We start from the raw sequence: 27410 nt of genomic DNA, 5'->3' as shown, positions 1-27410 counted from the left end.
TTTTTTTCTTGAAACTACTTAAATTGAAAATAACAGTGAACTGAATCTTCAAGGAAACAACAAATTTCCAAGAAAGAGAATTTTAAAACAAAAGCCCCAGTATCTACACATATTAAATGAGAAATTAGTCTATTCTTGAAAATACTTGTGGTAGCTAAAATTTTAGCCACATAGTTTGTTATTTGTTAAAGATATTCTTGGTCAGACTAATTATCATTGTTGATTTTTAGTATTATACTTAGAATGCATGGTGAATGGAGTACAAAAGATTCAGTTTGAGCGTGTGTAAATATGTCCAAATTACTTCTTAAAGAAGGCAATTTAAAATGGTTGCTAGTCAAAAGGTTTCTCACTTGGCTATAATGTTCATTATTTTAAAATAAATGTGATTATCAGTAGTTCTTGGAATGTCACAGCTTGATCTTTGGCTGAAAATATTTTTTACTTTCCAATTATATTTTACAAGGTAAAATGAATAGATAATTCCATGAAAGTTCAAATATGCCTGAGTCTTAAGGAAAGAATAGAACACTTTCTTCATCTAATATGGAGAGATCCTCTACAGGCGTACACTTACCAATTTTCTATGAAGATCAGTTTTTCTGATTTTTCTCTTGAATGAGTACAAATTAGAGCATGAGGATTTTAAAACACACTTTAAAATCTATTTGACTTGATAATGGTACCACTTTGCTTTTTTATGGTGTAGCATTTAAAAGTATTTTTTTTTAATGTAAATCTGCTTTATTTGGTTGTTGATTTAAGACAAAGGCTAACTAAACAATTTCTAACCACTTTCAATTTTTGTTCAACAGTAATTTTACACGGATACCACATTTAGCTGGAACAGAACAAAACTTCCAGCTTGCAAAGGAAATTCAAGCTCAGTGGAAAGAATTTGGCCTGGATTCTGTTGAGTTAGCCCATTATGATGTCCTGTTGTCCTATCCAAATGAGACTGTTCCCAACTACATCTCAATAATTGATGAAGATGGAAATGAGGTAAAAAGAAAGAAAAAATAAGCTCCCCCATCTTCTCTTTTGAAATGTCTTCTGTAAAAGAATGCCCTGTGCCATCTCCAAACACTGATAGAAATGAGTATTGATGCTTGTGAATGATGCCTTTAATGATCTTATTGTTGGTGCCAACTCTTTCTTAATGATGTTTGAATTTAATGTGATGTTGAAAAGATTCTGAGAAGTTGATGCTTGATGACAGTTGCTATTTTCTTCTTTTTAACTATTGTTCACTAACAAAATATGATATGTTAGTAAACTACAGCTAAATTAGATACACTTTTGATTGGTTCAGATGATAAAAGATCATGCATCAATATGAGGATGCTAGGAAATTGAGAGATGTGTTGTTTGAGCCAGTAGGTTTTTATTGGTAATTCATGATTATATTTCCTATGATCATGTATTCAGCTGTGTACCCAGAACTTGGGGGTGGGCATTTAGAAAGAAGCGAGTTTGGAGAGAAATACTAGAGAATTACATCTATGCTAAAAATTTACAGTCTTCTTTGCTAGTTAGGGCACATAATTGGAAAAGAAGATGATATAAGTAGTTGAGATATTTCATATCATGATGTATATTCAATATGAAAGCTCATAAAATATAACTCATATATTCATCACTATTTGCCTTAGAGCTACCATATCCATATCTAAAATAGCCCTTTTCCTCTAGATAGCTTTCTTGAGTCCCCTTCTCTGGAGCTTCTAAATTGCATATAGCTTCAAATGTATCCAGTTTGATTGGTCAGCACAAAATATCCTGTGATTTTTGTACATACAAATTTTTAATCACCTCCTCTTATTGACTGATGAATCAGCTTCTTCTTAATGATTAATATGCTATTTTGCAGTCAGTGATATAATCCCATGGTAAATTTCCTAATATGAGTTGAAACTTGACATATTCACTCTTTTAAAATTATAGTAGTTAATACAGTTTAACTTTTAAAAATACTCTCAAACCATTTCACAATTATAAAAATATTTTTAAGGTTGGTGTGGGGAATACCATTATACTCCATAAAATTCCATAGCCTTTATAAATGGTGACATTATCTATATAATTATTTAAAAAGTATATTTAGGAAGAGTATTTGATCACATAGTAAAATGCCAGTGATATTAAAAAATACGTGGAAACAGTCAGGGAGGGAGACAGTGAGACAAATGGAGAAAGTAGCATCAACATATACACACTATCGGTTTAAGATGAACAGCTGGTGAGAGGTCCCTGTGTAGCACAGCAAGCCCAGTCTGGTGCTCTGTAATGACGTGTATGTATAATTAAGACTGATTTGCATTGTTATATGGCAGAAACGAAAACAACACTGTAAAATTTTAAAAAAATAAATATTAAGGTTAAAAAAAATGCATTCAACCAAATTTGCTTTCTCAAATTTGGTGATTGTATACAATGAGGAAAATAACAAACTTTCATTTTTCTTCTCTTTTCTTCCTCTTCACTTCCCAGTTTCATCCCTACCTTTGCTTTTATTCCATTTCATTATTTGTTTTTCCTATTATAAGCATTTATGAAATTTCTAAAGCCTGTCCCGTAACATAAACATATAATGTAGAAGTTTTATTTTGGAGGTTTTCCTGAATGGGGTTAGCTGCCAAAAGCTTATTAACTTTTTTGAAAGTTATATCATTAATTCAATTTTGTTTTTATCTAAGTTATATCTGTACATAAATATTCACACAGTTCTTCAAAGGGCCTTGCTTCTTCCCTATTTCCCTCTTCCCTGAGGGAATCACTGTTCAGCCCTGAGCTGATTCTTTTGATATTTGCTTCTGTTTCTTTAAATGATGTGCTTGTATTGCTTGTGTTTCAGATTCAAGCATTTTCTTTTGACCTTATGACAGGTCAGCTCTATTCTCACCCCTCTGCCCCAGCTACAGATGCTCTCTTACTGGGTCCCAATCTCCCAGATCAATTAATGTAACTGACCGTTCATAGCCAAGCTAGGTAAACTATGAACTTTACTGCCCTGCATGGCGCAGACATGTTCCCCTTCCCACAGATAACAAATATGATTAATATTTTATAGATTCTACCAGAAATGTTTTCAACACATATTATGCATTATTTTTCCTTTATTTATGTAGGGACAATGTGCCATATAGATTGAACTATATATATATATTGCCTTTTTATGTTGCAAAAGTTAAGTAAAAATTTGTAAACCAAAATTATTTTAGTTATACTCAGAATACATACTTTGAGGCTATGTTAGTGAATGTTGGATAGTGAACATTGCTCACTGGTGTATTGTCTGTCTTTGATGAAGTCACCCAAAAGAGTCATTTCCTTGACCATAAGAAGCTTTTCCCAGTTGTTGGAATAACTCATAAATTTGATGTGAAGTCCACCTGCTCAGTGATGCTGTAAAATTGAAGGTTACCATAAAGGCTAATCAAGTGAGACTAGCTTGAATGCTTCCTTGACTGAAAGACTTGGTGATGTGATGACTTTGTCTCAAGGTGGATTTTTACTGCGCTTTAGCATAGTTTTTCTTAGAATTTTCCCCAGTGATTCAGTTCAGTTTGTTCTCCATGTGGACCAGAGAAGAATTACAGGAAAAATGGAAGATGTGGGAATTTTTGAAGAGTAGTAGTTGATTTGGTTTCATTTTAGATTCTGTTAGCATCTGAAGGAGGTAACTGGTGCTTTAATATAGTATCAGCTCAGATTCACTCTCCATCTCCCAGCACCTTTAAATTACTGCACTGGCCAGGACCTACAGTTTAATATTGAAAGGAAGTGAAGAAAGCAGGTGTCCTTGCCTTGAATGCCTTTAATGTTTCACCTTAATTTTGATATTTATGTCAGGTTACCTTAATTCAGGGCTTTCCAGGTGGCACTAGTGGTAAAGAACCCACATTCCAATGCAGGAGACATAAGGGACGTGGGTTCGATTCCTAGGTCGGGAAGATCCAATGGAGGAGGGCATGGGAACCCACTCCAGTATGCTCTTCTGTCCGCGGGATCACAGAGATTGGAGACAGCTGAATCGACTTAGCACAGCATGCACTAAATCACTTTTCAAGTTCACTAAGATTTTTTTTCATGAATTTGTATTGAATTTTATCAGAAATTTCTTCTTTTTCTGGATAACTTTTGAGATGAACATATAAGTTTTCTTTTTCATAATGATAATTATGATACATGATGTAATAGATTAGTTTACATTTTGAAATGTATAATATTAGTCTGTAGTAGAGTTTTCAACTCATATCTGTATACATTTATTGCTAACATGTTTGGCCTGTATTTCTGCAATTTGCTTATTCAGTTATAATTTCTAAATTATACTTGCCTTATAAAATGAGTTTTTAATCTCTGAAATAGGTTGTGTTGTATTTAAAAAATCTTTTAGTATTTCAGATCAAAGGAAAACCACTTGGTTTTGATACTTTGATTTATGGAAGATTTTAAGCTACTGATTCAATTTCTTTTTAGTTATGAGAGTATTTAGATTTGTTTAAATGCACTGTTATGTCAGTTTTAATTTTTTAAAATGCATTTTTCCATTTCATCTAAGTTTTTGATTATTGGCATAGTTCTTCCTAGTATTTTCTTACTATCTTTTTTGCAAGATCTATAGATATGCCTGTTTTTCTACTCCTAATATTATTTATTTATATTATATATTTTTCTTAACTTCCCCCTTTACCTTCCTAGTCTCTATTTTGCTGTTCTTTGTAAATTTTCAATTGAATGCTTAATTTATTGATGTTGGGCTTTTCTTCTTTTCTAATATAAGTATTTAAAACCATACATTTCCTTCTAAGAACTCCTTCAACTAGATCTCACAAAATCTGATTTTCTAGATTAACTACATTGTGATCAAATAATTGTAATTTGTATGACTCTAATCCTTTGCAGTCATTTCTTTACAGTCTATTATGTCATCAATTTTTATAAATGTTCTCTTGTTATTTGAAAAAAATATTTTCAGTTTTGAATTTAATAATTTCATATTTGCTTATTAGTTAAAATTTGTTAATTGTTTGGCTAAAATATCCTTTATCCTTGATGTGCTCTCATTTTGTCTATTTTTATCAATTACTAGGAAAGGAATATTAGATTTTCTCACCATAATGGTGGATTATTTTTATTTCCGTTTTGAATTCTGTCAATTACTGTAGTTTGGAGCTCTTCCATTAGACATAAACTGTATTTGTTTAGTGTTTCTTTTTCTGCAGTGTTACTTTCAGACTTACTGTGATCATATGTTTAAGTACCTTCTTGTAAAATGGTACACAGTTGAATTTATCTAGTCTGACATACTAAGCTTTTTTAAAAAATTTAAAAAATTGTTATTACTGACTTACAGAAATAATACTTATTTTTACTTTTACTTTTCCCCCCTAATGTTGCTTTTTCTCTCTCTCTTTTTTTTTCTTTTCTTTTTTGTGGGTGGGGCAATGGTTAATTTTATTAATTATATTTCTTTTAGTAGTTTGGAAAGTAAAATAACATTGATTCCCACTTAACAGTGTCAGTGATACACTTGAAAAATTATGTTTGGTTAGAATTGAATTTAACCTTTAATTTGTTTATAAGTAATTAGCTTAGCATTTTTATAAGTGACTAATAACACTGCTGCTACTGCTGCTGCTAAGTCGCTTCAGTCGTGTCTGACTCTGTGCGACCCTATGGACAACAGCTCACCAGGCTCCCCAGTCCCTGGGATTCTCCAGGCAAGAACACTGGAGTGGGTTGCCCTTTCCTTCTCCAATGCATGAAAGTAAAAAGTGAAAGTGAAGTTTCTCAGTCGTGTCCAGCTCTTAGTGACCCCATGGACTGCAGCCCACCAGGCTCCCCCATCCATAGGATTTTCCAGGCAAAAGTACTGGATGGGTTGCCATTGCCTTCTCCAACTAATAACACTACATGATGTTATTTTTTTATTTGGAAAGTGAACTTTTCCTTCTAAATCAAAAGCTGGTGCTTGTAGACCCTCTGAGGTTCTGTAGTTTATTCACCTCTTGAACTCCTCACAGCTTCTAGCACAGGGCTGGCTCTTTGATTTGCATCTTTAAAATAAGAAGTCTTGATTAACCCTCTTCTGGCGAAAGAGATCATACACATTTCTTTGCTTGACTGTAGTAATTAAGCTTTACCTGACTTGCTTCTGATTATTATGTTTTGCTTCTCCAGATTTTCAACACATCGTTATTTGAACCACCTCCTCCAGGATATGAAAATGTCTCAGACGTTGTGCCACCCTTTAGTGCCTTTTCTCCACAAGGAATGCCAGAGGTAAAAATGCACGTGATAAAAATAACGAACAGAACTTCCTTGTACATGCAGGCAATAATTAAAAGGGTATTGTGGAGGGTTTTGATGCAATCCAAATTTATCTTTTCCTAATTTTAAGAAATAGAATGTCTTAGTAATAAGAAGGAATATACATTTTGTGTTCATAGTGTTTTTTTGGATAAAATTTACGGCACTGAGATGGGGATATCCAAAGTGAACATTTGTTTGACAAATGCATACACCTATGTAATGAAAGCACCATCTACACACAGAATATTGCTGTCACTTCAGAATGTACTTCTAAGCCCCTTCCCAGTCAGCCCCACATACTCCCAAGGCAGTCATTCTCATTCTCCAGTTTTTTTTTGTTTTTTGGCCACTTTTGATTAGTTTTGCCTATACTAGAAATTCACATAAATGGAATTGATAGCATTTGTAAGTATAGGACCTGTGAAAATTCACCTGTTTTGCACTTATCCATAGATTTTCTTTTTTTATTGCCAATTATTTTCCACCATATGAAAACACTACATATTTTGCTACCGTTGTAAGACTTGGATTAATTTTATAAAGAACCTGAATGAGAATTTGAAATTGTTGCCATTTTCAAATGAAGAATACAGGTATCCTTTTTAGAAAATTTGTATGGTTTACTTAATAAGGCAGTGTGCATATTTATCTGAGTTTTCACAGTAAATCCCCAGATTCTTGGATAGTACTTTTTTTTTTTTTATAAGAAAGCTAAGCTTGAAAGAGTTGAATATAATTTATTAATGTCTTTTAAAATGTTCCCTCTCTTGCTATAGTATTTGACATCAGGTAGATTGAGTTTTGGAGAAGGCGATGGCAACCCATCCAGTACTCTTGTCTGGAAAATCCCGTGGACAGAGGAGCCTGGTGGGCTGCAGTCCATGGGGTCGCGAAGAGTCGGACATGACTGAGCGACTTCACTTTCACTTTTTATTTTCATGCATTGGAGAAGGAAAGGGCAACCCATTCCAGTGTTCTTGCCTGGAGAATCCCAGGGACGGGGGAACCTCGTGGGCTGCTGTCTATGGGGTCGCACAGAGTCGGACACGACTGAAGCGACTTAGCAGCAGCAGCAGGTTCAGTTTTGGACATATAGAGTTTGAGGTACCTAGGATATTCCAAGAAGTTGGAATATTGAGGTAAATATCACTCAGTAGAGAGATAGACACTTGACTATTATCAGAAACATCCCTAGTAAAAAATTTACATTTAGAACTGAATTAATATTTAAAGCTCCAAGGAAATAGCAGCCCACTCCAGTGTTCTTATGTGGAAAATCTCATGGATAGAGGAGCCTGCCAGGCTACAGTCAAAGGGATTGCAGAGTCAGACACTACTGAGTGACTAAAACACTTCACCAGTCAGTTAATGTTTATTGTAAAAACATAGGCAATAAACCTATGTTTTTAGTTAATTATTAAACCTATGATTTAATATTAGGCAATGCTATATTTTTTAATATGTAGAGTTTAAAAACATACTCTTTTTTATTATTTTCTAATGCATTTGATTAACATATTTAAAAACTCTCACAGGTTTAGAATATTTTCTATAGTTGTATGGAATTTGTTTCAAATGAATAGTTAACATCATAGTTAACGGCACAATATTAGAAAAATTCTCCCCCAAATTTGCACATAAATAGTTTCCTTATAGTCATTGTAGTTACTTCATAATTGATATAACATAGAAATAAAGGATATAAAAAATGGGAATGAAGAGATAATATATTTTAGATCTCAGGTGTCTAGAATTTACATAGACTTTATCTTCTGGGTAAGGCACATTACCATCATGGGTCCATGTAAGATTCCTAATTTAATTTCTTTCCTTTCATCTTTTATCCTTATTTTCAATCTCATTCCTTTTCTCCACATCCCCTACACCCTGCCACCATCTGTAATGTATTTATACTTTTAGGAATGTATGTATTCTTATAAAAACATGGGCTTATTAGTGATTGGTATATTTTAAATATATGCAAATAATATTATACCTTAGGTCTTGGTCCATGACTATTTTCAATTAGCTATTTTTAAAAAATCTATTTTATGTCAGAGTGGTTCATTACTTTTTCCTGTTGCATAGTACCCCATTTTATGTGCACACCACATGTAGCTTATCCATTCTCTTAGTGGCAAACATGTGGTTTGCCTCTAAATCTAAATTACCACAGTGTGGAGAGCATGTGCTCATACATGTCCCTGTATGGGCTTGCAAGGGTTTCTCTGTGTACAGTAAACCAGTAGTGGATTGCCAGTTTGTAAGGAATACTACATTTCAGAATGTTCAGACTGCAGCAGTTTATTGCTCCTTGCAACACTATATATGAGTGTTCCTTTTTCCTCACATTTTCATCAACAATTGAGGTTATATAACTTTCTAAATTTTGCCTATCTAATTGTGTTGTTTTGTTAATTTGGGGTTCTCAAGGCAAGAATACTGAAGTGGTTTGCCATTTCCTTCTCCAGTGGCCCGGGTTTTGTCAGAACTCTCTACCGTGACCCATTCATCTTGGGTGGCCCTACATGTCATGGCTCGTAGTTTCATTGAGTTAGATAAGGCTATTATCCATGTGATTAGCTTGGTTAGTTTTCTGTGATTCTATGAACAAAGCTAGTGGAGGTGATGGAATTCCAGTTGAGCTATTTCAAATCCTAAAAGATGATGCTGTTAAAGTGCTGCACTCAAATGCCAGCAGATTTGGAAAACTCAAAAGTGGCCACAGGACTGGAAAAGGTCAGTTTTCATTCCAATCACAAAGAAAGGCAATGCCAAAGAATGTTCAGACTACTGCACAATTGTACTCATCTCACACACTTGCAAAGTAATGCTCAAAATTCTCCAAGCCAGGCATCAACAGTACGTGAACTGAGAACTTCCAGATGTTCAAAATGGGTTTAGAAAAGGCAGAGGAACCAGAGATCAAGTTGTCAATATCTGTTGGGTCATAGCAAAAGCAAGAGAGTTCCAGAAAAACATCTATTTCTGTTTCATTGACTACATCAAAACCTTTGACTGTGTGGATCACTAAACACTGTGGAAAATTCTGAAAGGCATGGAAATGCCAGACCACCTTACCTGCCTCCTGAGAAATCTGTATGCAGGTCAAGAAGCAGCACTTAGAACCGGACATGGAACAATAGACTGGTTCCAAATTGGGAAAGGAGTTATGTCAAGGCTCTATATTGTCACCCTGCTTATTTAGCTTCTATGTAGAGTACATCATACAGAATGCTAGGCTGGATTAAGCACAAGCTGGAATCAAGATTGCTGGGAGAAACATCAATAACTTCAAATATGCAGATGACACCACCCTTATGGCAGAAAGTGAAGAGAAACTACAGAGCCTCTTCATGAAGGTGAAAGAGGAGAGTGAAAAGCTGGCTTCAAACTCAACTTTTGAAAAACGAAGATCATGGTATTTGTCCCAGTCACTTCATGGCAAATAGATGGGGGAAACAATGGAAACACTGACAGACTTTATTTTCTTGGGCTCCAAAATCACTGCAAATGGTGACCGTAGCTATGAAATTAAAAGAGGCTTGCTCTTTGGAAGAAAAGCTATGACAAACCTAGACAGCATGTTAAAAAGCAGAGATGTCACTTTGCCGACAGAGGTCCATATAGTCAAAACTATGGTTTTTCCAGTAGTTATGTATGGATGTGAGAGTTGGACCGTAAAGAAAGCAGAACACCAAAGAATTGATGCTTTCAAACTGTGATGCTAGAGAAGACGACTCTTGAGGGTCCTTGGACACTAAGGAGATAAAAACAGTTAATCCTAAAGGAAGTCAACCCTGAATATTAATTGGAAGGACTGATGCTGAATCTGAAACTCCAATACTTTGGCCACCTGATGTGAAGAACTGACTCACTGGAAAAGACTCTGATGCTGGGAAAGATTGAAGGCAGGAGGAGAAGGGGACAACAGAGGATGAGATGGTTGGATGGCATCACTGACTTGGTGGACATGAGTTTGAGCAAGCTCCAGCAGTTGGTGATGGAAAGGGAAGCCTGGTGTGCTGCAGTCCTTTGGGTCACAAAATGTTGAGTATGACTGAGCAACTTAACTGAACTGAATTGTGTTATTGTTTCAATTAATTTTGATTCACATTTTTGATTAAAAATGAGATCATACATATCTAAGCACACTTATTTGTTAGTTATTCTGTTTTTGTGTTTTGTTTTTTTTTTTTAATGCTGTGAAATGATTACCAGCCATCTTTTCCTGTTGAATTTCTGGCCATTTTCTTTCTAACTTCAGTGGTTTTTTAAATATTTTAGTTACTCATACCATATTGGTTTAAATATTGCAAACAGCTTCTAATTTTATTCATATTTGTTCATGTTGTCTATAATGCTTTTTACTGAAAAGAATTCTTTTATTGTGACATTGTCCAGTGTTCTCTTTATATTTTCACAATTTGGGTCTTTCTTAATTTCCTCATTCTTTATTTACAGTGATACAGTCAGAATATCCCCAAAATACTAATAACTCTTTATTTAAAAATAGCCTTGATATTACCAATTAAATATAAGGAAAAATGATATATAATAGCAGAAAATATAACAAATATGTATTAAAATAGCCCTCAAATATAAAATGAATTGTAAAAATTATTAAATGAGTGTGAACTGGTTGAAGAATAGTGAAATTTTTTGAGCAGTGACAATATTACGTATAAAGAAGATCATATTTCTGGTTGGGAAGACAGTTTTATAAGATAAGTGCTCATTAGTTTGTGGGTTTACTCTATAATCAATGAAAATTCCCCAATTAGTTTTTGTACATTGTTTTTTGTTTCTTGTTGTTTTTTCATTTGTTTTCTTCTAGTTTTCAGTTCAGTTCAGTTGCTCAGTCATGTCTGACTCTTTGCGACCCCATGAATCGCAGCACGCCAGGCCTCCCTGTCCCTCACCAACTCCCGGAGTTCACTCAAACTCATGTCCATCAAGTCGGTGATGCCATCCAGCCATCTCATCCTCTGTTGTCCCCTTCTCCTCCTGCCCCCAATCCCTCCCAGCATCAGAGTCTTTTCCAATGAGTCAACTCTTTGCATGTGGTGGCCAAAGTACTGGAGTTTCAGCTTTAGCATCATTCCTTCCAAAGAAATCCCAGGGCTGATCTCCTTCAGAATGGACTGGTTGGATCTCCTTGCAGTCCAAGGGACTCTAGTTTTACTGAGATATAATTGGTATGTCAATAAGATATAAATTTGGGGCTTTCCCTGTGGCTCAGTAGTGAAGAATTTTCCTGCAATGCAGAAGACATGGGCTCGATCCCTGTATCAGGAAGATCCCCTGCAGAAGGAAGTGGCAACCCACTCTAGTATTCTTGCCTGGAGAATCCCATGGACAGAGGAGCCTGGCGGGCTAGAGTCCACGGGGTGACAAGAGTCAGATACGACTCAGCAACTAAGCAAGCTAAACGAGCTTAAGATACACAACATAATGAGTTGACTTTACATACATCATGACAAAATTATGACAATAAATTTAGTGATAAAGATACAAAGAAACAGAAAAAATTTTTTCTTGTGATTAAAACTCTTAGGATTTACTCTCTTGACAACTTTCATATATTAGATACAGCAGAATTAATTTTATCTACCATGTTATACATTTCAAGTCTAGTACTAACTGGAAGTTTATACCCGTGAACTGCCTTTGTCCAGTACCCTGTACCCCTCACCCTCCATCTCTGGTAACCACAGATCTGATCTCTATCCATTTGTTTTTGAAGTACAGCTGACCCATAACACTCTATTAGTTTCAGTTATACAACATGATTCATTATTTTTGTATATTTCCAAATGATCACCACAATGAGTCTAGTTACCATCTATCACTACACAAAGATGATATATTAATAGTTACTGATTATATTCTCTAGACAGTACATTTCATACCTGTTTCTTTATTTTGTAACTGGAAGTTTATACTTCTTAATCTCCCTCACATATTTCTCTCATCCTTTCACTCCCTCCCCTTTGGCAACTACCAGCTTAGTTGGTAGTTATGACTGTTACTGTTTTGCTTTGTTTATTCATGTGTTTTTTAGATTCCACATATAAGTCAAGTGATCAGGTATTTGTCTTTCTTATTCTGACTAATTTCACTCAGCCGAATACCCTCTAGGTCCATCCGTGTTGATGCAAATGACAAGGTTTCATTCTTCTTATGGCCGAGTAATATTGCATTGTAGATTATATTTACCACATCTTCTTTATCTCTCTTCCTTGTTGGGAGTTTAAGTTGCTTCCATTTCTTGACTATTGTAAATGATGATGCAGTGAACATAGGGTTGCATGTGTCTTTTTGAATTGGTGTTTTTGTTTTCTGATAAATACCCCAGGATTGGATATTCCCCAAGAGTGGAATTCCTGCATTGTACGGCAGTTCTATTTTTAATTTTGGAGGGGACCACCATGCTGTTTTCCATAGCGACTGCCCATGCCAGTGTGTGTGCGCTCAGTTATGTCTGACTCGTGGCAGCCCTATGAACTGTAGCCTGCCAAGCTTCTTTGTCTATGGGATTTTCCAGGCAAGAATACTGGAGTGGGTTGCCATTTCCTCCTCCAAGGGATCTTCCTGACCCAGGGATCTTTTCTTGCATTTCCTGCATTGCCAGGCAGATTCTTTACCATGGAGCCACCTGGGAAGCCTACCAGCTGTGCCAGAGTGTTCCCTTTTCTCTGCATCCTCACCGTCATGTTGTTTGTTGTCATTTTGGTGATAGCCATTCTGATAGGTGTAAGGTGATATCTCACAGTGTTTTTTCTTTTTTTGGTTGTGCCTCACAACATGTGGGATCTTAGTTCCTCCCTGACCAGGGACCACACCTGTCCCCCTTCAGTGGAACCACAGAGTGTTAACCACTGGACTGCTTGGAAAGTAAGTCCCTCAGTGTGGTTTTAGTTTTCATTTCCCTGATGGTTAATGATGTTGAACATCTTTTCATGTGCCTGTTGGTGATCTGTATGTCTTCTTTTGAAAAATGACTTTTCCGTTTTCTGTCCATTTTTTCAGTCGGGTTGTTTGTTTATATTCTTTGTATGTTTTGGATATTAGCCTCTCATCAGATGTATCATTTGCAAATACATTTTCCCATTCAGCAGACAGCCTTTTAGTTGTATTAAGAGTTAGTTCCCTTTGTTGTGCAAAACTTTTTAGTTTGAGGTCATCCCATTTGTTTACTTTTGCTGTTGTTTCCCTTGCCTGAGGAGACCTATCCAAAAAAAAATATATTGCTAAGACAGATGTCAAAGAGTGGGCTGCCTATGTTTTCTTCTAGATGTTTTATTGTTTCAGGTCTTACATATAACTCTTTAATCCGTTTTGAATTTTTTTTTTAATGGTGTGAGAAAGTGGTCCAGTTTGATTCTTTGAAATGCAACTGTCCAGTTATGACAGAATTATTTTACTCATAAGAAAATTATATTGTAGAGATGATTAACTCATTTCTTTCAAGTAGATTTAAACTCTTCTACGTTAGTGGGAAGCTGGAAGATACACGTGATTCTCCAAGGGAATCTCCAAGAACTTGTGTATATCCAAATACTAAATTGGTTTGCTGGCTGGTGTGTTTCATTGGATTACGTATAACCCAGGCAGTGGAGTGTTTTGTTTTTTAATTAGGTATGTCTGTATGTGTTCTTAGGATATTTCACTGTGAGCATCTATGGATCTCAGGTAGCTCAGCTGGTAAAGAATCTGCCTGCAGTGCAGGAGACCCTGGTTCGATTCCTGGGTGAGAAGTTCCCTGGAGAAGGGATAGGCTGCCCACTCCAGTATTCTTGCCTGGAGAATCCCTAAGGACAGAGGATCCTGCTCTTAACTAAGCGACTAAGCACACGCAGTCTGTGGATCTACGTCTGAATCCTCTGAAAGTGAAAGTGGCTCAGTTGTGTCCGACTCTTTGCGACCCCATGGACTATACAGTCCATGGAATTCTCCAGGCCAGAATATTGGAGAGGGTAGCCTTTCCCTTCTCCATGGGATCTTCCCAACCCAGGGATCGAACCCAGGTCTCCCACATTGCAAGTGGATTCTTTACCAGCTGAGCCACAAGGGAAGCTCAAGAATATGGGAGTGGGTAGCCTATCCCTTCTCCAGAGGATTTTCCCAAACCAGGAATTGAACTGGGGTCTGCTGTTGCAGGCATGTTCTTTACCAACTGAGCTATCAGAGAAGTTTTGCTTTAGGTTATTTGAAACTAGCAATTCAACAGTGTCTGTAATTATAGTTTAATTCAGTGGTTCTTGAACTTAGCTTGTATCACAATAATCTAGAGGGCTTATAAAACACAGATTCTGATTCACACCCCCTAAATTTCACTAGATCTTGGGTGAAGTCTGAGGGTTTGTTTCTGGTAAGGTCCTAGATGGTATTGACTCTGGGTTCAGGAACCATGCTTTGAGAACCATTGGTCTTATGTCCCAATTCTATCTCTATTAACAAGAGCAGGAAGATGGGAGCTTGAAAGAAATGGAAAATTCTAACAGTGCAACATTGTTAATTATTTCCAGTTATAGAACAATTGTGCAGTGTAAATTTTACAAGAAGGTCATTGTCTGAAAACAAAGATTTTTTCTAACTAGCAATGACAGCTTGCATTTGTGAAGTGCCAAGAGGACTTGTCTGCCCACACTTGTTTTCATTTTCAAAGTTTTTTGTCATTTTCAAACTAATTTCTTCTCCTGTCCCTTCTGCCTCCTGATTTGTCTTGTGAGATGTGCAGATTAAAAGGTAGCTACAATTTATAGGCATTTAAAGAAGTAGTCAGTTTTCCCAAAGTTGGTGATATTAAATATGAATAAATTTCAAGTAGAACGTTTATGCTAAACAGAATTCACTAGAACCAAATTGGTTAATGGCTGTGTATTCACAGTTGGCGTAAAAGTGTGCTCTAGAGAAGGCTAATGATTATAAACCAGACATACAGTGCTATCATCAATACTTTGTTAATCTTGCATCAATTTGGGGAAGAAAAATAATAGCTAAAAGTAATCCTTTTCCTGAAGCAAAGATTCAAATGTCACTTTCTCAATAAGCTTTCTTCATTTTTTTTTTTTTTTGAAATTGCATGCAACTGAGTACAAGGTCCGTTTGCTTACTATATTTAAACTTAATTTTTTTCTCATAGAACTCATCACCTTTTAATATTGTATACAATTTGCTTATTACTTTTATGATTTATTGTCTCTGACTTCCACATGAACGTAAGTTTCTTCAAAGACAGGGATTCTCTGTATCTGCAGTTCCTAGAATGATATGTCTTCAATGTATTTGTGGAAGGAATCCGAGAGTCATCTTGGAAACAACCTTATTGCAATACATTATAAATTTGTTGTGCACATGTTATGAGACATAGTCAAGAGGAAAACAATAACCAAAATAAAATGATGGAATACTAGAAATAGCATGAGACAGGGATAGTATATTAGAAATAGTGTAGGATGGGGACTTCAAACACTAGGGTATGTAAAGATTTTCCAAAGGCAGATATAGGCTCATTTAAAATAAAACAGTCGCATTATTTGTTTCTCAGTGGACTCTTCATAGAATTGAGAACTAGCCTGTGGTAAGGCTCTGCTGGTCCCCTGTTCCCACCTCCCTGATTTATAATTATTTATTTCTTATTTTATGAATGAGAGATATCACTCATCCATCCTGAAACATCTCTGAGTTGTAGAAAAAAAATCTCTAGGCCTCCAAACAAAGAGATGCTAGTAAAAGATTCTAATAGCTAGGTGACGTAAATTTGTCAAGTTAAATGGTTTATAGTTGAACAAAATTAAAGATGAGTCTAATTGAGTTTCCAGCTAATACCATTAGAATTAACTTGGATAACAGATCAGTGTGAGATTTAGGGGTTTTGACTTGGAAAGAATGAAAATAATTCAGGGAAAATTCCATAACAACATTTTTTTCATTCATATCCTAAAATTTCTCAAAACATGTCTAACAATGAGAAATGTGAATAGAACTGATAGTCCTGACGTATTCTGGAAATAATTTATTCATCCATAGATCTATGACCAAATGTTTTAACATCCCATAGCACTGAAAGTTGTATTCCAAGCAAAATTTTATGCTTAGGCATTGTTTATGAAAGTTTGTAATGACGCTTAGACTCACTTTGATACTGCTAATAATTATAATAGTAAGTTACTTGAAGAATTTTCCTAACATGTACAGCTTACCATAGGGAATAAATATTTTTAAACACTATACACATGCATTCTTAATCAAGGCAGGTTTGGCAGTGATTAAGATTTACAGGCATTATCCAGATTTCTAGGCAGCAGAAACTGAAATGGAATTTGCCATGCTAGATGTTAATTAAGGAGTGTTCTCTTGGGATCAATATCTGTGGCAGGGAGGGAAGGAAGCTGGAACACACAGAGGGAGAAATTGCACGTCAATGATAGTTCAAGGACAGCCTCAACTGACCCAGTGGGCTGCTCTGGAGTCAGAATAGCCCTTCAGAATGCCCTGGACTGGACAGAGATGACCAGATCTTTCTGTTCCCACATGGATCAGTCATTGAGCATGTCTGGAAGGGCATGACCTCGAGCAGAGTGGCTGTGTGTAACTGGTCTTGAGCAAGGACTGACTTTGAAGATGGCCTGCAGAGGGCCTTCTTCTCTGGAGCAAGGACATCTTCAATGAAGAGGAATCTAGGCAGGACACCCTGCTGTCACCTTAGTGTATATATAGTAAGATGCTTTAGGCAAGGGGGAAAAGGAGCTCAAGGAGAAAACTTGATGATAAAATTCTGACTTAAGAGTGTGGCTTTACAATGTTGTTGAATGATGTTGAATAATAAATCATCATATTATTTAAATTCTTTTGGATATAAATAAAAGAGGTAAAATTGCTTCTGAAAATGTTAATATTTATAATGTTCTGGAAATTGCATTCTTTATGGCAACTTAAAGATATGACAAACAATTTCAGATGTGAACCTAAAAATAAAGGAGAGATACATTGCTTTTCAAAATTAACTTTTAAGAAATAGGTAAGCAAAAAAAAAAAAAAAAAGTGCGTGAAGAACACTGATCTAATCTAACAGGCCATTTTACAGATGACTTGCTTGTGATCATTATAATGATATGAAGCCAAATTTGTAAAGTAGTGGCATTACCTGACAATTATTTCTTACCTGGTTGTGTGAAGATGCATTGTGAATATACTTCAAAGACAATAAAGCTCTCTTGAAGGGCTTTTTAACCTTAGGGTACCTGGCCCCCTTCAAATTGCATGGGACAGTGTGTATGTTTATGTGCATTTTCCTGGGGAATGCTTCTCTATAGTTTTATAGTCACTACGGAGGAGACATTGACATAAACAGACTTAATATTTAATTAATAAGTCTGTATCCAGCTAATTGGCTTCTCAATTCAAGTTCATTTCTCCCTTGAATCTCTTACCAGAGGCTTTTTTGACCCTCTTACGTCGTCTTGCTTCTTTCCTCTTTCAAAAACGCAGAACAGTCTTCATGCTGAGAAACCTCTTTTATGAAATCTTTCTTGTACTAAGTCATCTATGTTCTCAACAGGGTGACCTAGTGTATGTTAACTATGCACAAACTGAAGACTTCTTTAAACTAGAGCGGGACATGAAAATCAATTGCTCTGGGAAGATTCTGATTGCCAGATATGGGAAAATTTTCAGAGGAAATAAGGTAAAAACAACAACAACTCTTTGTTTTTCTTTTCAATAAAAATAAAAAGTTATATTGTATCTTGGGCTTTCCTGGTGGCTGGGACAGGTAAAGAATCTGTCTGCAATGCAGGAGACCTGGGTTCAATCCCAGGCTCAGGAAGATCTCCTGGAGAAGGGAATGGCTACTCACTCCAGTGTTCTTGCCTGGGGAATCCCATGGACAGAAGAGCCTGGTGGTCTGCAGCCCATATGGTTGCAGAAAGTCAGACATGACTGAGGGACGAACACTTTCTGTTTTTCGTATTGTGTCTTACATGGGTAGAACCACATCCTTACAATTTTTTGATGACCATGATTTTCCCATACTCTTTACCATTCCCGCCTAATAGGGAGGGTACATGTGCTAGTTTATAGGCAGGTTTTAAAGTGGGTCATTGGAATTTGGCCAGTGTAGAAGTTCAAGGAGAACAGCACAGGTTTTTCCATACCTACACCTTGTCCCTGTGGTCTGTGAAGTAGCGTACATTGGATTTGTTGTTAGTCTTTAGTATCTTTAAATATTATCTTTGAAAATATTTACTAAATTAAATTTTGGTGTTAATTCTTTGTTAGAGGTAATGAGACAAGCCAGTCTATACACAGCAGTTTTGAAAGTTACCAGCACTTGATCTGGGGCTTCCCAGGTAGCATAGTGAGCGCTCGATCTGGGGCTTCCCGGGTAGCATAGTGAGCGCTCGATCTGGGGCTTCCCGGGTAGCATAGTGAGCGCTCGATCTGGGGCTTCCCGGGTAGCATAGTGAGCGCTCGATCTGGGGCTTCCCGGGTAGCATAGTGAGCGCTCGATCTGGGGCTTCGCGGGTAGCATAGTGAGCGCTCGATCTGGGGCTTCGCGGGTAGCATAGTGAGCGCTCGATCTGGGGCTTCCCGGGGAGCATAGTGAGCGCTCGATCTGGGGCTTCCCGGGGAGCATAGTGAGCGCTCGATCTGGGGCTTCCCGGGGAGCATAGTGAGCGCTCGATCTGGCGCTTCCCGGGGAGCACAGTGAGCGCTCGATCTGGCGCTTCCCGGGGAGCACAGTGAGCGCTCGATCTGGCGCTTCCCGGGTAGCACAGTGAGCGCTCGATCTGGCGCTTCCCGGGTAGCACAGTGAGCGCTCGATCTGGCGCTTCCCGGGTAGCACAGTGAGCGCTCCATCTGGGGCTTCCCGGGGAGCACAGTGAGCGCTCCATCTGGGGCTTCCCGGGGAGCACAGTGAGCGCTCCATCTGGGGCTTCCCGGGGAGCACAGTGAGCGCTCGATCTGGGGCTTCCCGGGGAGCACAGTGAGCGCTCGATCTGGGGCTTCCCGGGGAGCACAGTGAGCGCTCGATCTGGGGCTTCCCGGGGAGCACAGTGAGCGCTCGATCTGGGGCTTCCCGGGGAGCACAGTGAGCGCTCGATCTGGGGCTTCCCGGGGAGCACAGTGAGCGCTCGATCTGGGGCTTCCCGGGGAGCACAGTGAGCGCTCGATCTGGGGCTTCCCGGGGAGCACAGTGAGCGCTCGATCTGGGGCTTCCCGGGGAGCACAGTGAGCGCTCGATCTGGGGCTTCCCGGGGAGCACAGTGAGCGCTCGATCTGGGGCTTCCCGGGGAGCACAGTGAGCGCTCGATCTGGGGCTTCCCGGGGAGCACAGTGAGCGCTCGATCTGGGGCTTCCCGGGGAGCACAGTGAGCGCTCGATCTGGGGCTTCCCGGGGAGCACAGTGAGCGCTCGATCTGGGGCTTCCCGGGGAGCACAGTGAGCGCTCGATCTGGGGCTTCCCGGGTTGCATAGTGAGCGCTCGATCTGGGGCTTCCCGGGTAGCATAGTGAGCGCTCGATCTGGGGCTTCCCGGGTAGCATAGTGAGCGCTCGATCTGGGGCTTCGCGGGTAGCATAGTGAGCGCTCGATCTGGGGCTTCCCAGGTAGTATAGTGATAAGGATTGTACCTGCCAGTGCGGGAGATGCCAGAGATAGGAGTTTGATTGCTGGGTCGAGAAGATCCCTTGGAGTAGGAAGTGCAGCCCACTCCAATATTCTTACCTGAGAAGTCCCATGGACAGAGGCGCCTGGTGGGTACAGACCATGGGGTCACAAGGAATCAGATACGACTGAGTGAGCGCATAGAGCACTTGATTTTCTTTTCCCCTCTTTTGTGGGAAATTAATATAAAAAATATTCTCTTTCAACCATAGAAGAAATGGGAATCTAGTCTGTGAAATCTACTTGCTTACTGTGCTTCTAGACTAGAGAGGAAGGAAACAGCAGGAACCTGTTACCACTGATATGTACATTTAAAAAAATCTGCTCCAAGCGCTAATCCAGCCCTGGAAACTAGGTCTTAGAGCTTGCATAAGAAAAAGACAAAACCAACTCTCTGTGAGATGTCCTTTGTTGTAAGCATAAGGATTAAAGGTAAGGACTGAAGATAAGTTTTAGCTACTTATTTAAGTGTAATTTGAAATAACCAACCTAAAATAAGAAAGACTGTTTTCCAGGTTAAAAATGCCCAGCTAGCTGGGGCCAGAGGGATCATTTTGTACTCAGATCCTGCTGATTACTTTGCTCCCGGGGTGGAGGCCTATCCGGATGGTTGGAATCTTCCTGGAGGTGGTGTTCAGCGTGGAAATATCTTAAATCTTAATGGTGCAGGGGACCCTCTCACACCTGGCTACCCGGCAAATGGTGAGTGCTCAGGCTTCAATCCTCACAGAAACTTTTAACATTTTGAAGTGATTTTATCAAAAGATTTCCTTAGACAAAAAGATAAAGTATGTCATTTTCTTACTGTCTTTGCCTCTAAAAATAAAGGGTTTTGAAGTCGGAAAATTATTGGTTTGGGTCCCTTATCCCTTGTTTGGAACCATTGCATCTGGTAGGTTTTGAAATGCAGACATTTTTAGATATTTAAAAGTAAGATGGTGCATATACCTTACTGCATAACATTCACATAGGCTGGGACAAAATGTGGAAAGCAAGCATGTAAATATTTTACAGTAAACATATGTATGAATAATTATTTTAAGTAGAGGGTACATAATATAAATAGCCTCCTGTCTGCTCAAGTCAGATCCTGCTGCCAAATTAGTTTATATCAGATCATGTTTTGTTGCCAAATATTAATAAATGCCCTCTCCCAATTAATGGATTTCACATTTGTAAAAAATTTCTAATTGTAGATAAGGGACAGTAAAACAAATTATATAAATCCATGAAATGGCATATTTTGAATATGGAGTCTGGGAAATGCTTCTTGTGTCATTACTGTGTAAAGACAATAGTGATCACTTTCAAGGAGTGTTTCCAAAATTCTAGCTTTTAAATGCATTAATGACCCTATAAACTTTGTTGTATTATTATCTCTACTTGACAGAGGGGTAATGTGAAACCAGAAAGAAGTAAACAGTCTGCCTTGTTCATTGCACCATTAAGTGAGGAGTGGGGATTCAAATTCAGATTATCTGGCTCCAGAGTCCATGTATTTGTCTTACGCTGAAATGCCCTGCTATATAATAGTAGATCATTAACAAGGGAACTTGGAGCATATTTTTAATGTACTCAGCTATTTGATGACATTTACAAAAATCCATCATCATTTAGTTTGTGTGGTTTAAAATTAATAAAGGTTTATAACTTGAATAAAGTAGGTTACCAAAGTATTGGTGGTATTTCCATATTTATTTTTCATCTGGGATTCTAATTGTAGACTCCTTTAAAGCTTATGTGTTTGGCTTTGTAAATTTTTGAACATAGTACATTGTCATAGTTTTTTTAAGCAATACGTATTATCCTGTGATAAAATCGTGTCGATCTGAACTTTACTAACTTAGTCTTTTTATTGCCAAGTTGTAAAAAATGCAGCTTCTCCTAAGCTCTGTTTGTTATACAAAGCTAAAATTATGAACATAAAATAAGATTAACTGGAATATTTCTGTTTACTATACTCAGATTTAAAAGGTGATATTGTAGAAATGTTATCCCTATGAGGCTTCCATTTGTTGAATTCCCTTTTGTGCCCTATTCTTTCTTATTTTTCTTTTAATTTCACTCTTTATTATGGAATAGTTCTGACATAAAAAATTAGAGATAATGAATACATTTTGTCAATGTTATTTTATCTATTCATTGCCCTTTTTTGATTATTGCTCTAAATTTTAAAAATCCCATGTAATGTATTATTATGTCATTTTGCCATAAAAAGACTAGCTTTTACAATCACCTACATCAAAAGAATTCCAGAAAAACATTTACCTCTGCTTCATTGACTACACTAAAACCTTTGACTATGTGGATCACAACAAACTGGAAAATTATGAAGGAGATGGGAATACCAGACTGCCTTACCTTCCTCCTGAGAAACCTGTATACAGGTCAAGAAGCAACATTTGGAAACAGACATGGAATAACAGACTGGTTCCAAATCGGGAAAGGAGTACATCAAGACTGTATGTTGTCACCTTGCTTACTTAACTTATATGCAGAGTACATCATGCGAAATGCCAGACTAAATGAAGCACAAGTTGGAATCAAAATTTCTGGGAGAAATATCAATAATAACCTTGGATACACAGATGACACCACCCTAGTGGCAGAAAGCAAAGAGGAACTAAAAAGTTTTTTGATGAAGGTGAAAGACGAGAGTGACACAGCTGACTTAAAACTCAACATTCAAAAAGCTAAGATCATGGCATCTGGTCCCACCCCTTCATGGCAAATAGATGGAAACAGAGGCAGATTTTATTTTCTTGGGCTCCAAAATCACTGCAGATGGTGACTGCAGCCATGAAATTAAAAGATGCTTGCTCCTTGGAAGAAAAGCTATGACCAACCTAGACAGCATATTCAAAAGCAGATTTATTACTTTGCCAAATAAGGTCTGTCTAGTCAAAGCTCTGGTTTTTCCATTAGTCATGAATGGATGTGAAAATTGGATAGTAAAGAAGGCTGAGTATGGAAGAATTGATGCTTTTGAACTCTAGTGTTGGAGAAGACTCTTGAGAGTCTCTTGGACTGCAAGGAAGTCAAACCAGTCAACCCTACAGGAAATCAACCTTGAATATTCGTTGGAAGGACTGATGCTAGAGCTGAAGCTCCAATATTTTGGCCATATCATGTGAAGAGCCAACTCACTGGAAAAGACTGATGCTGGGAAAGAATAAAGGCAGGAGGAGAAGGGGATGACAGAGGACAAGATGATTGGATGGCATCACTGACTCAATGGACATGAGTTTGAGCAAGCTCTGGGAGTTGGTGAAGGACTTGGAAACCTGGCATACTGCAGTCCATGGGGTCGCAAAGAGTTGGACATGACTGAGCAGCTGAACATTAACAATAAATTTCTTGTGATTTGAAATTTTGGAGGAAAAAATGGAAGAATAGCTTTTATTTTTCTTAAATCTGGAGAAATGACAGGATGTGTGTTTTTATTTTGAGGTAGAGTTTACATGTAATAACATGCAAAGATCTTAAGCATTAATTCACTAAATTAAAAAAGTTGTATGTATCTGTGTCACTCAAAATAAGATACAGGACATTTCTGTCACTTCAGAAAGTTCTCTGGTGCCCATTTTTGGTCAGTTTTTACCATAGCCCCACCCCTAGAAACAGCCATTTTCTGATATCTTCTGTCATTCATTAGTTTGGTTTTGAACTTCATATAAATTGATTCAGATTATATCTGTTCCTTTGTGTGTTGACAGAAAATCAAGTAACAGTCAAGCTAAGAAGAAAGAAAAGAGAATGTTATTTATGCCAAACTGAGGAGAATAACCCAGGGAACAGATTCTCAGAAGCTCTGAGACTATTCCACTGGTCGGGAGTTAGAGATGCAATTTTATCTGTTTTTGACAAAAGAATTTATGCATCATGCTGACAGATTAGATTTATACATAAAGTTGACTAAAGATATTTTGATCCAGTAACGCATGTATAGAATAAGCCTGTGGTCAATACGACTCCGTGTATGGTGTGAAAAAGAAATATTAACCGTAAAGTGTCAATACTGACATCATAAGAAAGGATCCATTTATCTCAGAGGTTAATATTATTCTACTTTGAGGAGGTCTGGTTAATGTACTCTGCAGACGCACATTTCACACTTGCAAAGACTGCCACAAACAGAGCACGTTATCCTTTTTCCTTCTTAGTTTGTCTTGTCATAGAAAAATTTGTGGTTTTTTTCCTCATCATTTGTTTTGCTGCACTCACTCAGTATAACAAGTAGAGATTAGTCATGGTATTGTGTGTATTGATAGTTCCTTCCCTTTACCTGCTGAATAGAATTCTGTTATGAGACTCCTCTATAAATTGCTTATTCATTCTCCTATTTATGAATAGCAGGATGGTTCCCAGTATTGGCTACTGAGATTCAGCTGCTATGAGCAGTTTTGTGCAGGTCTTTCTGTGAACATATGTTTCTATCTTTCTTGGGTAAATACTAAGAATGTAGTTGTTGTGCCATAGGGTATAATTTTCTATATAACATTAATTTTCAAAGAAGTTGTTTAAAGTGATTGTAAAGAGTATATACACTCTTAGAAGAAACGTATGAGAGTTTCAGTTGCAGCACATTTTTGTTAACATTTGACGCTGTCTTTTTAATTTTAACAGTTTTAGTATATGAAATTTAAAAGTGTGTTTTAGTGTGATTTGGCTCAGCTGGTAAAGAATTCTGCAATGTGGGAGATCTGGGTTTGATTCTTGGGTTGGGAAGATCCCCTGGAGAAGGAAAGGCTACCCACTCCAGTATCCTAGCCTGGAGAATTCCATGGACTGTATAGCCCCTGGAGTTGCAAAGAGTCAGACATGACAGTGACTTTCACGTTAGTGTGATTTACAGAGTATGTTTTGAAAGGGACTCCATTTTTATTAGAAATATGTTCAACTTTTTCAGAATATGCTTATAGACGTGAAATGGCAGAGGCTGTCGGTCTTCCAAACATTCCTGTTCATCCAATTGGATACTATGATGCACAGAAGCTCCTGGAGTAAGTTTGTAAGAAACAAGCAGATGGCTATTTGAGTAATTCTCTTTACCAACATTCTTCAGGTGTCATGCTTTTATCTTCATTATTCCATACCGAAGTTCTCTGTGGTGGGTGGAATGTATAATTTTATCACCGTTTTATACAACTGTGATTATAATCTTGTATTTGCTTTAAACGCTGATATTAAAGTGAAATACCATCATGAAAGTGAGTCTTTCCAGATCATCAACTTCAGGGATTGTAACAATCATTTGATCCACTGTGCTTTTTTTTTTTTTTTAGTTTAAAAAAAATTAATTTATTTTAATTGGAGGCAAATTACAAAATGTAAAGGTTTTTGCCATACACTGACATGGATCAGCCACGGGTGTACATGAAGCCCATCCTGAAGCCCCCTCCCACCTCCCTCCCCATCCCATCCCTCTGGGTTGTCCCAGTGCACCAGCACTGAGCACCCTGTATCATGCGTTGAACCTGGACTGGCAATCCATTTCACATATGATAATATACATGTTTCAATGTTATTCTCTCAAATCATCCCACCCTCACCTTCTCCCACAGAGTCCAAAAGTCTGTTCTTTATATCTGTGTCTCTTTTGCTGTCTGGCATATAGGGTCATTGTTACCATACTTCTAAATTCCAGATATACGCATTAATATACTGTATTGGTGGTTTTCTTTCTGACTTACTTCGCTCTATATAATAGGCTCTAGTTTCATCCACTCATTAGTATTGGCTCAAATGCATTCTTTTTAATAGCTGAGTAATACTCCATTGTGTATATGTACCACAGCTTTCTTATCCATTCATCTGCTGATGAACATCTAGGTTGCTTCCATGTCTTGGCTATTGTAAACAGTGCTGTGATGAACATTGGGGTACATGTTTCTCTTTCAATTCTGGTTTCCTCTATGTGTATGCCCAGCAGTGGGATTGCTGGGTCATATGGCAATTCTATTTCCAGTTTTTTAAGGAATCTCCACACTGTTCTCCATAGTGGCTGTACTAGTTTGCATTCCCACCAACAGTGTAAGAGGGTTCTCTTTGCTCCACACCCACTCCAGCATTTATTGTTTGTAGACATTTTTTTAATATAAACTTATTTAATTGGAGGTTAATTACTTTATAATATTGTATTGGTTTTGCCATACATCAACTTGAATCCTCCACGGTATACACGTGTCCCCATCTTGAACCCCCCTCCCACCTCCCTCCTTATACCATCCCTCTGGGTCATCCCAGTGCACCAGCCCCAAGCATCCTGTATCATGCATTGAAACAGTACTGGCGATTTGTTTCATATATGATATTATACATGTTTCAATGCCATTCTCCCAAATCATCCCACCCTCTCCCTCTCCCACAGAGTCCAAAAGACTGTTCTATACATCTGTGTCTCTTTTGCTATCTTGCATACAGGGTTATTATTACCATCTTTCTAAATTCCATATATATGTGTTAGCATAATGTATTGGTGTTCTTCTTTCTGGCTTACTTCACCCTGTATAATAGGCTCTAGTTTCATTCACCTCATTAGAACTGATTCAAATGGGTTCTTTTTAATGGCTGAGTAATACTACATTGTGTATATGTACTACAGCTTTGTTATCCATTCGTCTGCTGATGGACAGCTAGGTTGCTTCCATGTCCTGGATATTATAAACATTGCTGCAATGAACATTGTGGTACACATGTCTCAATTCTGGTTTCCTTGGTGTGTATGTCCAGTAGTGGGATTGCTGGGTCATAAGGCAGTTTTATTTCCAGTTTTTTAAGGAATCTCCACACTATTCTCCATAGTGGCTGTACTAGTTTGCATTCCCACCAACAGTGTAAGAGGGTTTCTTTTTCTCCACACCCTCTCCAGCATTTATTACTTGTAGACTTTTGGATTGCAGCCATTCTGACTGGTGTGAAATGGTACCTCATTGTGGTCTTGATTTGCATTTCTCTGATAATGAGTGATGTTGAGCATCTTTTCATGTATTTGTTAGCCATCGGTATGTCTTCTTTGGAGAAATGTCTGTTTATTTCTATGGCCCATTTTTTTATTGGGTAATTTATTTTTCTGGTATTGAGCTGCATGAGCTGCTTGTATATTTTTGACATTCTTTGTCATTTGCTTCATTTGCTATTATTTTCTCCCATTCTGAAGGGTGTCTTTTCACCTTGCTTATAGTTTCCTTCATTGTGCAAAAGCTTTTAAGATTAATTCGGTCCCATTTGTTTATTTTTGCTTTTATTTCTATTACTCTGGGAGGTGGATCATAGAGGATCCTGCTGTGATTTATGTCAGAGAGTGTTTTGCCTATGTTTTCCTCTAGGAGTTTTATTTTTTCTGGTCATATATTTAGATCTTTAATCCATTTTGAGTTTATTTTTGTGTATGGTGATAGAAAGTGTTCTAGTTTCAT

The 27410-nt window shown here is 37.6% G+C and overlaps 1 protein-coding gene across 1 annotated transcript in view; it reads left to right on the top strand.

Annotated features, from left to right (window-relative positions):
- FOLH1B (folate hydrolase 1B) overlaps window positions 1-27410 on the top strand; it is a 72429-nt gene that overhangs the window by 8170 nt on the left and 36849 nt on the right. Inside the window, exons 3-7 of the mRNA XM_018043532.1 lie at window positions 816-1002; window positions 6187-6288; window positions 17885-18010; window positions 20508-20694; window positions 24902-24995. Coding sequence (XP_017899021.1) covers window positions 816-1002; window positions 6187-6288; window positions 17885-18010; window positions 20508-20694; window positions 24902-24995 — 696 coding nt within the window. The remainder of the gene's footprint in view (window positions 1-815; window positions 1003-6186; window positions 6289-17884; window positions 18011-20507; window positions 20695-24901; window positions 24996-27410) is intronic.

Source organism: Capra hircus, chromosome 29 (assembly GCF_001704415.2).
Source record: "Capra hircus breed San Clemente chromosome 29, ASM170441v1, whole genome shotgun sequence".
In the NCBI taxonomy this organism is placed as follows: Eukaryota; Metazoa; Chordata; class Mammalia; order Artiodactyla; family Bovidae; genus Capra; species Capra hircus.
Note: the sequence above shows the minus strand (reverse complement) of the source record. Positions and strands in the feature narration are given on the sequence as shown.